Here is a 12,826-nt window from a genome sequence, read left to right as displayed (position 1 = left end):
TTTTGCAGGAATAAAGAGCCTTTTTCTTGCTTTTCTAAGGAGGATCTATGCTAGAGTAAGCAAACAAAAATTGGACCTGATTTCACATCCCTCTGCTCCCACAGCTATCCTCACTGAAGTCAGTAACTCTGCTCATGGGGACATACGACATGGTATAATGACTCTTAGCTATTCATTCTTAAAGGAGAAGTGTTATTTTTGCATGTAACTATGACCTATTTTTTAATTTTGCTATATATATGAATTTACTTTTCATAGCACATCTATGAATCCTTTGAAATGCATGTGATGCAGAGCAAATGATCGGACCTCAGAGGCACATTTAGAAAATGCCAGTTTTGTTTATTTTACATGTTTATAATTGTCTCTGGCCGTATTACCATTGATGATTTTCCACAGTGGCTTTCCAAGTAATGTTGGTTTGTCTGGATATTCAACATGACTAAAAAGTGCTTAAAATATCAAACGCAAGAACAGTTGTATGTTTTTTCTCACTACTACAGCCTAATACAGATTTGAACTATGAGCCATCTTGTTACAGCTTCCGAAATCAAAGTAAAGCTAGACAATTTATAGCATAGCACAAACATATCCTGTAAAGATACAGAAGTATCTTTCATGAATCCATAGCATGCAAATGGATGTACCTTATAATGTTTTCTCATTGTTTCAAAGGCATTTGAAAATAAAATTGTTTGGGTTGAGAGATTGGTTTGGGATGAGATAATAACCTGTAGTCGTAATGGACAGGTCTTTTATTATGCTGCTTGCTTTCTAAATTATCCTCATCTGAGCTTCTCCTTAAACATTTAATTATCTCTGCTCCTCTCCATTCCCTAGACTTCTCTAGTCAGCAGGGACTGAACTGGGTTAGTAAGTGGATTCTTATGGAAATAGAGAAACTATTGCTGGAGCAGAAACAACTTTTCATTCCCTGTAGCTATACCATACAATTTTATAAATTTTATTTTTCTGTAAGAGATTATTATATTTATTGTAGCTGAAGTAATACTAATAAATAATTTATAAGCACAATGTGTACATATTATAATTCTGTTTATTTATTTGCTTGTAGAGCTTTTTACCCAGCCTCACCGGAGGAAGGAAACTGATATAAAGAAAATCCAGAATAAGATATTGTTTCAACTGGGAAAGAATCATCAAGCTGTAACAACCCATACTGAGGCAGACTGTTCCACCCAAGCTCAGCCCCAGCTGGGAGCACACAGCCCTTCTGCAAGGTCAGCTCAGACAAATGGCATTTCACCACTGTTCACTCATGCAGAAGGTGGTGCAACAAAACTGACTTTCCTGTGTGCCTCCCCTGCTTTACCCAATCCTGGAACATCCCCTGTGCACCAGTAGCAGGGAGCTCGCTCTGGCACATTCTTGGTGGAAGCTCTCTCTGCACATTAGAATTAATATAATTAATTATATTAATTAATAGGATTAGTCAGGGATCACAATATTCTTACATAGTATAAGTGATTGCTACCAAGGAGTCTACACCTAAATGCCCCTACCCTAAATGCCGTTGAAGGTATCCTTTGAACACACCAGGAACCTCAGCACCCTTCTCTCAACTACCTATGCTGTAGACAGCTAGAGTTAGACAAGCTACAGTCAAGTAAATTCTACCTTTCAAGTCCAGTTTATGCTGCCTGAGCACCCAGTTTTATAGGAGAAAATGAGGATATATGATTAGAGGTTAATACTGACTTCTCACTGTCCTAGACAGTGATAGCAATTATTTTGTATGGACAGCTTGTTCCTTCCATGTGTTTCTCAGAGATGGATCCTCTTCAGAAAACTACTCCCTGCCCAAACAGAACAAAGGGCTATGTCATCTTCTTCAGGAGCAACCCCTGTTCAACTAGGATGCCACAAATTTGCCTCTGGGGCCAACATGAGCTGCAGTAGAGCATGGAGAAGGCTGGTTTCAGGTAAGACAGCACATGCAGTTTGCACACTCATGAGGCTGCTGACTGCAGCCTTCCATGTGGAATTCACACCAGGAATGAATGCATTCCAAAGGAAATTCATAGGGCACCTTCCACAGGGGCTCCCATGGCTGCACAGAGGCAGCTATGGAGGCAGGTAACTGGCATCTTGGACGTTTAAGAGGATTTTCCCACAGCTCACCTGGATTCAGGTGGTAGTCACTAGAGACTCCCTTGCCCATAACACTTTTTCTTCTGAGTTGTCCTCTGCAGTAACTAACATGGTAGGCAGGTTTTCTCTTCTTGGTCCCTTCTCATGGGCCTGCCCAGGGAATGAGGGACTCTGATCCACCTTTGGGCCACCTCTCATGTCAGAGTTAGCCCACCTGAGGAGCTTGCTTTTATTCTTGATGCAATGGTGGCATCTCGTAAGACCACTTGCTGTTAATTTCTGCATTGCATGATGCAGTGTAAGAGCTAAGTATAATGTTGAATTACAAAGTGGTGTGAATAAGAGCACCTGCCAACGTCTGCATATATATGAGGTCAATAGGTTTACATTCCTTCAGGTCAGAAAACAGAACAAGCGTGCGCTCATCCCCATGCCAGTTTCTCCACATTACAAAGTCACCACAAGATGTGACGACACATTGTTCCTGCTCCAGGAGGATGGGAATGAGGGCTTGTCTGCACCACTTGGAAGAACAAACTAGAAGGAACAAACACACACAAGCAATCTCAAGGTAAGAATGCAGCGGAGAACAAGCACATTGGTTTTTCCATAGCACGAAACAGCCAAGCTCACAGTATATACCTCCAAAAAAACTTAAATCCCTGGTCTTTACTATATTTTTACCATAGTCATTCATGCTCCTTAGTAAAACCATACCATATTTATGAGGGATTGCAAGATCTTAGTGACCACATTTGCATGGTGTTTTCCCATCTGGTGGGCCACTTTAAAGTGATGTATTCAATCTCGTGTCCAGCCCTGATGATCAGCGAGGGAGAGGAAAGCAGAATAGTGGCAGGCAGCTATGCAAAATCTCCACAGAGGAATCATATTTTCCCACTCCTCATTTGTTATTCTGTGTGGTAATGTATTAATTCCTTAACTAAACTCTTTTGATTATTTTTATAACCCTTACTGATGTCATTCTGAATATTACTGTTATCCTTATAAATACACAATCCCCTTTCTGAAGAAATTTTAGCCATCCAGCTAGCATGCCCTATGACTTTGAAATCAGTACAGTAAATTCATCAACGGAACTGAAAATAAAATCAGGCCTTGGATGAAAGCTACACTATATATCCCTAAGGCTTATAAGTTTGGTCTGGTCCAAGGTATAACTACATGTCCCCAAAATGAATATAATTCTGATGGGTTTCATATGTTTCTTAGACAGAACTAGACAATTTTAGAGGCATACATATGTGTGCAAAACAAAGTTATGGTTATAAAGACATGTCCGGGGTTAAGGAAACAAGCATTGTATCATACAGAGGTTTACATTAAGGATAGGAATTGCTCAGAATTGGTAAGGATAAAGCATGCCTTTCAATTTTATTCACTTTGGCAATATCCAAAGGATCAGACTCCATCTAGCACACCTTTGCTCTCTGTAAGCAAGCTTGCTGCAATATAATCTGTCTAGAGTGGAAACAGCCCTGCACCTAGCTCTGAGTCTGGCCAGGGTGTACCCAGCTCTGATGGGTAGTGAACTGGCAAGCTGATGTTGGCGTGGAGCTTGTCCCCAGCAGCGGACTCTGCTGTGTGTACCTGTATGGACAGCCACACTGTAATAGCTAACGGAGAAATTTTTCTGCTGCAAGCACACTGTAAGGCCAACATATGCATGTGTCTGTCGGAGGCAAGAGTAGGCAACAGGCAAGAGGGGCTGTAACACCGGCACTGTCAGGACTGAGTTGTCATGTTTACTGGACTGCAAAGCCACTGGACAATGTCTTAAAGGCCTGGATGGTCTTGATCCTAGAACCAGGAATGCATCCATTCTCCTCCAATTTAATACAAAAACATTGGACTCTCCTTAAGCACGCCACGTGTGAGAGGTGAAGTTAATGTTGGTGAATAGCAGACATGCCTCTGACACCCATTTGGGTCATGTTTCATTGCCAAAGGATTGCCTTCATAGAGACTGCCACTGATTATACGTTCAGGACCTATTCTCCATGCTTACAGATAAAGTTTCCTACTTCTTTTTTTCAAAAGCTACAGAACTTCAATATACTTGCTACCTTTGGACCCAGCCCTGTAAATCTTGCTCCCATGAATAAGCCTTATTCATGAACATTCTCATGTCATGAGAAAAAGCTTTTAGGGAATTGTGTTTTGTAAGTGCTAGTGAAAAGCTAAGCTAGATAGTACCTAGATAAGACAGTGATGAATACATGATAATCAGGTTTTTGTATTTATGGCCAGATCCTAACATGCACAAAATGACCATACATATTGAGTAACAGACAAATGAAGAAGTCAGTTTCTGAAGACTTACTTGGATAACGCAATTATTCTTTTCGATGCATAAAACTTGAATAGGGCTCTGGGAATTAGCAACATAAAAATAATGATGAATTTAAAATGCTCTCCAAACAAGAAATTGAGGAAGTCTTTAGAGAGGTCTTGTGGTGAACTTGATAAATCTTTCCACAGTTTTTAATTCTGGGTATTAGTTATTTCATAATCTACAGTGCTTACTTGGCAACTGCTACAGACTGTTGAATAAACTATCATGGCAACATACAGCTTTTGCCATAGGCCAGGATCATGAAGCTACAGGTGGATCATTTGTCATCCTGAATCTGCCTACGCTGTTGTTATTTTATAACAGCAGATCTCAAGACAATTAACAACGTTGGATATTCATCAACCTTATTTCAAAAGTGGAGTAACTGATGTAATGAGATGAAGGAATTTGCTTGATATCATTGAATGAATTAGCGTCCATACAAGGATTAGAACACATTTCCTTATTCCTGGTGCCATTCGTAATCCACCACACAAGAATGCTAAAACCACTTCTTATTGCCATTCACTATGTTTCAACAGACTAGGGCATCGAAGAACTAGGCATTAAATCTTCTTCACTTTTCACACTTTTTTTCTAGGAAACTCTGTTATGACTAAAAAGAGGACTTCAGCAGCTGCAGAAAAAAGCCCACAATGTGTGCTCTTTCACCATGTAGTTCCTTCCACAGGCTGCCATTAGGTCCCCTTGAAACTTTCTCTTCTCCAGGCTCAGCAAGCCCTGGTCCCTCAGCCTCTCCCCACAGTGCGAGTGATCCAGCCCCATGACCATCTTGGTGGCCTTCTGCTGAACTCACTCTAGTTTATGGGTGTCTTTTCTGTACTGGGGGAGGCCAAAAGGAATGCTGAGCAGAGAGGGATAATCACTTCCCTCGACTGACTGCTGTGCTGCTGCTAACCTAGCCCAGGATGCTGCTGGCACCCTTGCTGCCAGGGCAGGCAGGGGGCTCGCATCCAGCTTGCTGTCCACCAGACTCCAGGGCCTTTCCAGCGGAGCTTTTCCCCGCGCAGTTGGTCCCCAGCCTGCACCGCCGGTGGGCTTCTTCCCTTCCAGGTACAGGATTTTGCATTTGTTCTTGTTGAATTTCATAAGGGCCACTGCTCCAGCCTCAGTATCTCTGAGTGGCAGCTCTGCACATTTTTTCCAGTGATAATGATTCAGATTGTGGCTTATTGCAACAGGAATCCTTCAAGCACAAAGAATATGCCTTGTTTGAAGGGTGGCTTTGCTTGAATAAGGACTGTTGTTACTTAGCTTAGACTACCATGGCATTTTAGGGACTGAAATTCAGTCTTCAAAAGCTCATGCAAATTCAAGACAAGGATCGTATTTACGCAGAGGTGATTCTACATAGAGAAGTCTGGGTTTTGGTAGTCCTTTTAAGCTTCAGGAAGCCACTGAGAAGAATAAAATAAGAATATGCAGCCATGATGCTTTTATGACATTTCCTTTCTTGGGCCTTTTTTAGGGTGGGTAATCAAATCGTTGGTGGGTAGTTGGCATATGGTTAAAAAAATTATGGTGGAAAATGTAAATATAGGAAATTGAAGCAACCGATATGCAAATCCAATAATTTTCATGGATGCCCACTGGGTACTTCTCAGGTCCTCTGTGTTACCAGAAGTTAATTTTTGCAGAGTCAGACTGTACACAATTTCTGTATTACTTCCACTTGATAGTGCAGTTGTTCCAGATAGATAGATACCAGTGCAATTAAGAACAAGGTTCTTCTTGCATAATATTTACTGAATTTGGAAGCAAACTTGACATCAAATTTCTTTGCTTCTGTTGTTTTCTTCTAAGCACCTATACAATGCACTATTGTAATTTTTTAAAAAACTAATACTCACAAAATTTATGAAGAAAAACATTGTTGAATTACTCTTTTCTTCTTGTTTTATAACCTGTGAAAATAAGCTCATAAAACTCTAACTTCGATGCCTTCCAAGATATTCCGATACTTTTACTTTGCAACACAGCATGGAGGAAACTGCGGAGAAGTGCTTTCAAGTTTACTTATTATCAGAGCTGTGATGCGAGCCTGTAATTCAGGTTCTGTGTCATCTGGGAAAAAACTGTAGAATGCCTATCTCGGTGCCCTGAACCCACCCAGTTGTGGTATCATATTCTGAGCGCTTTAATCATTAAAACTTTTTGTTATTATTTGAATTAGCATACTATCTAGATAGATTCCTTACAGACCAGAACGTTACTATGCTATATGTTACCCAGCCTTTTCTGCTCTGTATTTGTATATCCCTGAATGGCTTAATTTACCACATATTCCTATAAATATAACTTCAAAATAAAGGAAGAAGAATTGTCCTGCAGTCATGATCCTACCATCAACACTCTGTCATAAAGCTTTTTCTTTTACAGTTGGGTGGGCTAGTGCCAGTAAATACTGCAGAGAGGAATTTGTCCAGGCTGGAATGAGGGCCAGCGGGGACTGTGCGGGTGTGGTTTTTCATTTTAGTATTTCAGCAAGACGAGGCTGAAAGGTATTAAGTCTAATGATTTACGAAGCGAAAACAGGGTTACAGGGTTCCTATCTACGTGCAACTGTGTATGAGTCATGGAAGGAAGTAATACACGTTACACATTCTACAGGGTAAAGTCATACAAGCTTGTCACTTGGGGTTTCTTTGTACATAACGCAAGTCCCTGTCAGGTTCCTATTACTGACTTTATTTCACGTCCCATAGCTTGTCTTTGTGAATACTGGCCAAAGCAAAATCCCAGATCTAACTACTGTTTTCAGTTATGCTGATGTGACCTAAATGCACATTCTTATGTAAAATCTCTAGCAATCTGCTAGGAAGACAGAAGACTTTGGCTTGCAGTCCTCAAAGTGCTGTGCTTGAGAACTTTGATGACCAAGCACTAGACCACCAGCTCTGGGAAGCCACTGCAGCTCCATGCAAGTCAGCAGCACTGACTCCGTGGAGAATCTTACACCGTGAACCTAGCAAATTTCATCCTGCTGCCACACATGCAAAGGGGGAAGCAGGAATAAGAAAGCAAATGCGATAGAGAAAGATATAAACAGAAAATGTGGGAGGGAACTGAAAGCATCTCCCTTCTTGCACAACTTTATCTCCCACTTTCTAAGTTTCTGCTCTGCATCACCTCTGTTATGAGCAGAACCTTGTTTCCCTTTTTGTCTGAGAACACTCCAAGAAGTCTAGCTCAAAAATCCTTTAGTAATTTAACACTCAAAAATCACTTTTCCCCCCATATCCTATGTGGTGTCAATGCATCTGCAAAAATACAGATGCAGAAACAACAGACTAGTGCAACATATATTATACAAGGCACATATATGCTCAAGATGGTTTACACAACGAGCTGTTTAGTGCTCACAGTAGTAGGCAGGAGATCAAGAAGTCCTAGATTTTAATTTTACTTTGGGCGCTGACTTGGTCTGCAGCTTTGAGTGAATCATTTGCAATTTAGGTTTCAGTTGTATTACCTGAAAAAAATTGGGAGATATTATTTATAAGCCTTGTAGAACTTCCAGGAAATTCCCCTAAAATCCACCTGTTAATTAACATTTCAACAGCAGCTGAAATGTCTCTGCATACCATTCACAGAAGGAACACTATAGAAACAGACAGTACATGATACAGAAGACATGGCATATTTCTTTTAACAACTGGGTGTATGATAGTGTTGAAGGCCTGGTTCTGTAAAGTACACTGGAAGAAAAGTGGGTATTTTCTTAGGTGTCGAGCTGTAGACTAAGATATTTGAATATGTCAGCATTCTTGAAAAGAGTCATTTCAGATAAATTATTAATGTGTATACTGTCATGCTAATTTGAACAGCATGCCTGCATGCACATTTTAACTTTAAAAAAATCTGAGCCCCCGTTCTGCTTACTTGCACGTACATTGATATTGCTTAACCTTCATATTCTTACAGAGCTCACCATGAACTTTCCCACATGCTAAATCTATCATACTATATATTTACTTACTATTATAGAAGTCTTTTACCACATGAGTAAATACAGAAATATTTACACAGGTTAACCGTGATATTGGTCTACATAGAATAAAAATACAGTTCCACTGCACTGTTGTTCTGTATTTCAGCATCATACTTCCACCATCATCTTTGTCTCCTCCAATTTGTTCTGACCTATGTGTACTCATCAAGACCTTGATGATATGATAGTCTTTCAACCGGAGCAGACTATGACTGGACAGTTGCCCCTAGGAAGAAACCCAGGAAGAAACTCTGGTTCACTGAAGCACAATATAGCCATCAGACGAAGAATTACGCCCTGTGTGTCTTTCACTGAAGGGAACTGCTTGCCATAGTCACCCTCAGCCAGGGTAGAAGAGAGGAGGAGCGTGCCCACCATCTCCCTGTCATTGCTGGCAAGGCAAACCTCCATGCTGAAACAGCACAAGGGCCACCCACACTCTGACAGTAACATTTTCTCATAGCCTGCATCCTTTCCTTCAGAAAACTTCCATTTATAGTTCACATTTTGTGCTCATCTTGTTTTGCATTGGTTTACACTTACCAGCATTCAATTAGCATCTCTAAATAGGAAGGACTATCAGGTAAGGGCCATGTGACTTGCAGGCAAACTTTCCCATCAAGGTGTTTGAGATCTGGAGGACTGCTGCAGACCTTCTTTCAGAATTTTGTTTGATCCACTGTATAGCATTGTGCAACCTGCAATTCTGTAACAGAGGACAATATTGATCTCACTTACCCTCTCTGCCCTTTGTTAGTGGCACCAGATAAGAAGACAAAAAATCAGCTCCAAGATAATTAGATGGAGATATGTCCTAAAACTTAAAAAAAAGGAGGATCTTTGATCTAGACAGTGCCCAATTCATAGTAAGATATGCAATCTTCCAAGTACCTCACTAAGGGGAAAAAAGTGAGAAACTGAATGGCTGTTATATGGTCATCATAACGCAAACTGGAGGTGCTAATGCTGAAAGACTAGGAAATTCAGAAATAAACTTTTCCCTTTTCCTTCAACTGTTCTTATCTTTGTATGACTATATCATCTAAAAATTATGTATGACTTAATACTAAAAAAAAGCCAAAGCCTCCGATACTGGAGAGGCCACAATAAAACTGCTTACAAGCTGAATTAGTCATAATGTACATTACTGTGTGCTGTTGAAGTGAGTTATCTGTAGAGTGCAAGTATCAGCCAGTACAAACAAATACTGTTGTCTAAGGAGGGAAATCTACATCACTCCTGGTCTTCAATAATCAAACCTTGTCTACTACTTAAGTAGAGGAGATGATGGTTTTTTTCCCATTTTCAAATATTATATAAAAACTGAAAAAGGAAACAAATGAAAAATACAGGCCAAATTTGTGCTAACCCAGAATAGGGTTATTCAAGTGGTAGAATAACTCCAAAAGCATTTTAGAACCACTCTCAGGGGAACCACGCATATGTGAGTTGAAATTATTATTGTCTCCAAAGAGGAAGGGAGAAAAGGTGAAAAAAAGAGAGGTGAATAGACAAGTGTAAGACTTAGTAATTCAGGGAGAAATTGGAGATATTGGGTAATATGTCGCATAATAATTGCCAACTATCTCATTTTATTAGGGTGGCTCATTCTCAAATGAATGCATATTATCTTTACAGGTTTGTGACCACAATGTTGAAGTAAAAGGAAATCTTGCAATTCAGTTAGAGAGGGATTCACCTCTATATTTTCTGTTAATTTTCCAAACCATGTTTGTTTTTAATATAAATGCATCTGACACCTTTTCTAGTATTTGGAAGAGTATTAAAAGAACCAGTCATAACAATTTGATGCCTGCGACTTCAGGCAGTGCCCAGAGTGATATTTAATCTCTGCGTCATCTGCTGCCAAAACCAAACCGTAGCACAATGCCGCAGTATGGGAAAGGCAATAAGAATCCATTATCCTCACTGCAGTTCCAGCAACTCTTATTACTTATGTTATGTTTGAGACATTGCTAAAACTTGCTAAGTGCTTGCTGACACCTAGTTCCAAATCAGATTTTGATGGAAATTCTGCTTGAACAAGGATTTCAAGCTTGATTCCTGCATTTCATGTATGCCTGCTAGTATTAATTTCAGTTACCCAACTCTACTTTTTTAGTAGAGAGCAATACAACTTCAAGACTTATTTCCATGTGATAGTTGCACTGTTCAGTAAATTTATCCACAAATAAGGAAGCCATACTGTTGCTTCTAATTCTGTCACTAACTAAACAACCATATAAGAACTGCGCTTTTAGATGTCACAGAACTACTTTTTTTTTGTAGTATCAATAAACATATTTGTTTTTCCTAACCAAAATTTGTTTGTTTCTTTTTTATGGCTTTGTATGTCATGCTACAGCAAAACAGCAACTTCCTCTTTTGAAAAGGAAGGACAACAATTAATTTTCTTATACATCAATACAGAATTGCTACTAATAGAATGGCCTAGCCCTTAATTTTGTTTACTACAGCAAGGCAACCACTAAGAAAAAATATGCTCAGTGACAAAGATTTGGCAAGCCAGAAACCATATTTTGTTTTCCATGTTCTCAGCACATTAATATTTACTTTTTGCAACCATTAATGTAAGGTAAGTTCTGTTGATATAAATAGAATATAGAATTAACAGCTGTACCTGAGACTCACTGCATGATTAAATAAAACCTTGTTAAGCAGAAGGGGAAACAATAGTCGCTTGTTAGAGTAAACTAAACCAAAATGCCTGCCTTTTTGCAATAGAATAGCATGGTCTGACACTAAAAAGCACTGAAGGTGAATCCATGGTTTTCTTATTAGGATTACTCTAATGAGTGGGGAACAAATGTTTCTTTCTGACAAATATTTTCTCCATTCTCTCGTATAATGTACTTGCTCATGATCACAGAAGCCAGTGTAAAATGGACTCATATGCTCCTATCTTGTTGATACCAGCTACAAAAGAAAGCCAGTTACCACTTTTCCAACTAGCACTTTATATGTAAATCTGTTTTAGAACTACTGTAAATGCTAATGTGTGGAGAAACAGAGAGAGTACTAAGTTAGGGGACTAGTTCTGGTAGCGTAAAGGTGAAATGCTGTTTTCTTATGGGATGCTTCTTGACAACGCTGAACCAGACAGTGCTTTTCTGGCTGCCCTTTGATTGGGTTCCTGATAAATGCCTGCTACACGCGCTCTCTGTGACCTTCCAGCTGAGCTTCTGAGATCTGCAACTACTGTTTTGGGAACAGCAATAGCTAACAGAAATAGGTTTTTTTACTGCATTACACACAAAAGGAAGAGTGTTAGGAACAGCAGTGGCAATAACAGCAGGGCAGGTGTGTCAAGGCGGGGAAGACTCCCTGTGGACCCATCCTAATTACACTAACCTCACGTTTCTGATACTGCTGCTGTTCTTTCTGGCCTCTGTACTGACGTTACAAGGACATTTGGTCAGCTGGCAGCACTGGGAGACGGGACATGGGTGCCTGGGTGCACGTGGCACAGGTCAGCGCTACTAACAGTAACATTACTACAAGATTTCCCTCGAGATAAAGCCAAAGATATAACTCCGCTCTTTCTGTTTTGTATCTACTGCATATAACGTGTATGTCCTTCCACGCTTAAACTTGGCTGCTGTGATGTCACATTTGCTGCAGAGCAATGCTAACGTTGTGCAGCCCATCTACCAGTTCACTTCAGATGCTGTCAAATTCATTCAAACATCAGCAAGAGTCTGATAGTGGTTGGAAAAAAACCCCCAACAACCATCCCTCTCTTTCTGTAAGAGGGAGTCACTAAGTCCTGACTACTCCCCACAGAGACCACAGCTTGTCTTCTTGGAGGCCACTGTGTGTCGATAGCCTTTAATGATTTTCAGATGCCTCAACAGAATATAACTCCCTGAAGAAAAATACCCTATGGTCTTAACTTGCAAACTTTACAAGCTAATTTTTATCCATACAGAATGACTTATTTATAGTGCAACTGAGAAAAAAAAACCTCCTCCAAATGAAAATGCTTAGTGTACCACTGCTTTTGCAATGTATTACTAATGCATTTCCACACCATTTAACACCTTCAGGACAATTCCACTGATCAAACTCCTAATGCAGAATCTGTTAGGGCTTGCCATGAAATAGGTGATTATTATGGAAATCTTAGTAGTGATTTTTTTTTTAAAGTATTGTGATATTTTTCATTTAACCCAGAAGTAAGTTTGTACCACTTCCATCAGTTTATTCCAACAAGCTTCGTAATACTCACTTCCCAAATGTTCTGTTTTCTCATTTTTCTCAGGCACCCAAGGCAGAACTCTGAAAGTGTTTTGAATTTGCACACACGGAAATATACTGAGATCACT

General features: G+C 39.9%; 1 protein-coding gene and 1 long non-coding RNA gene across 9 annotated transcripts in view; one reads left to right on the top strand and one right to left on the bottom strand.

The window, feature by feature from the left end:
* Window positions 1-3,144, top strand: part of LOC138686926 (uncharacterized) — a 71,091-nt gene extending 67,947 nt beyond the window's left edge. The window contains exons 4-6 of one of the 2 annotated variants that reach the window (XR_011326271.1): window positions 1,076-1,241; window positions 1,790-1,943; window positions 2,510-2,839. Coding sequence is in view for 1 of the 2 variants with exons in the window: in XM_069792997.1 (XP_069649098.1) it covers window positions 1,076-1,241; window positions 1,790-1,877 (254 nt within the window). In the remaining variant the exon portion in view is untranslated. Of the gene's footprint in view, window positions 1-1,075; window positions 1,242-1,789; window positions 1,944-2,509 lie in introns of both variants that reach the window. The other variant, XM_069792997.1, reaches the window with a different exon arrangement.
* LOC138686927 (uncharacterized) overlaps window positions 1-12,826 on the bottom strand; it is a 36,979-nt gene that overhangs the window by 16,338 nt on the left and 7,815 nt on the right. For 6 of the 7 annotated variants that reach the window (XR_011326278.1, XR_011326273.1, XR_011326277.1 and 3 more), the window contains exon 2: window positions 9,024-9,186. The exons of the other annotated variant lie outside the window; for it this stretch is intronic. This is a non-coding gene — a long non-coding RNA (uncharacterized lncRNA). The remainder of the gene's footprint in view (window positions 1-9,023; window positions 9,187-12,826) is intronic. 7 annotated transcript variants of the gene reach the window in all.

The sequence above is a fragment of the Haliaeetus albicilla genome, chromosome 9 (assembly GCF_947461875.1).
Source record: "Haliaeetus albicilla chromosome 9, bHalAlb1.1, whole genome shotgun sequence".
NCBI lineage: Eukaryota > Metazoa > Chordata > Aves > Accipitriformes > Accipitridae > Haliaeetus > Haliaeetus albicilla.
Note: the sequence above shows the minus strand (reverse complement) of the source record. Positions and strands in the feature narration are given on the sequence as shown.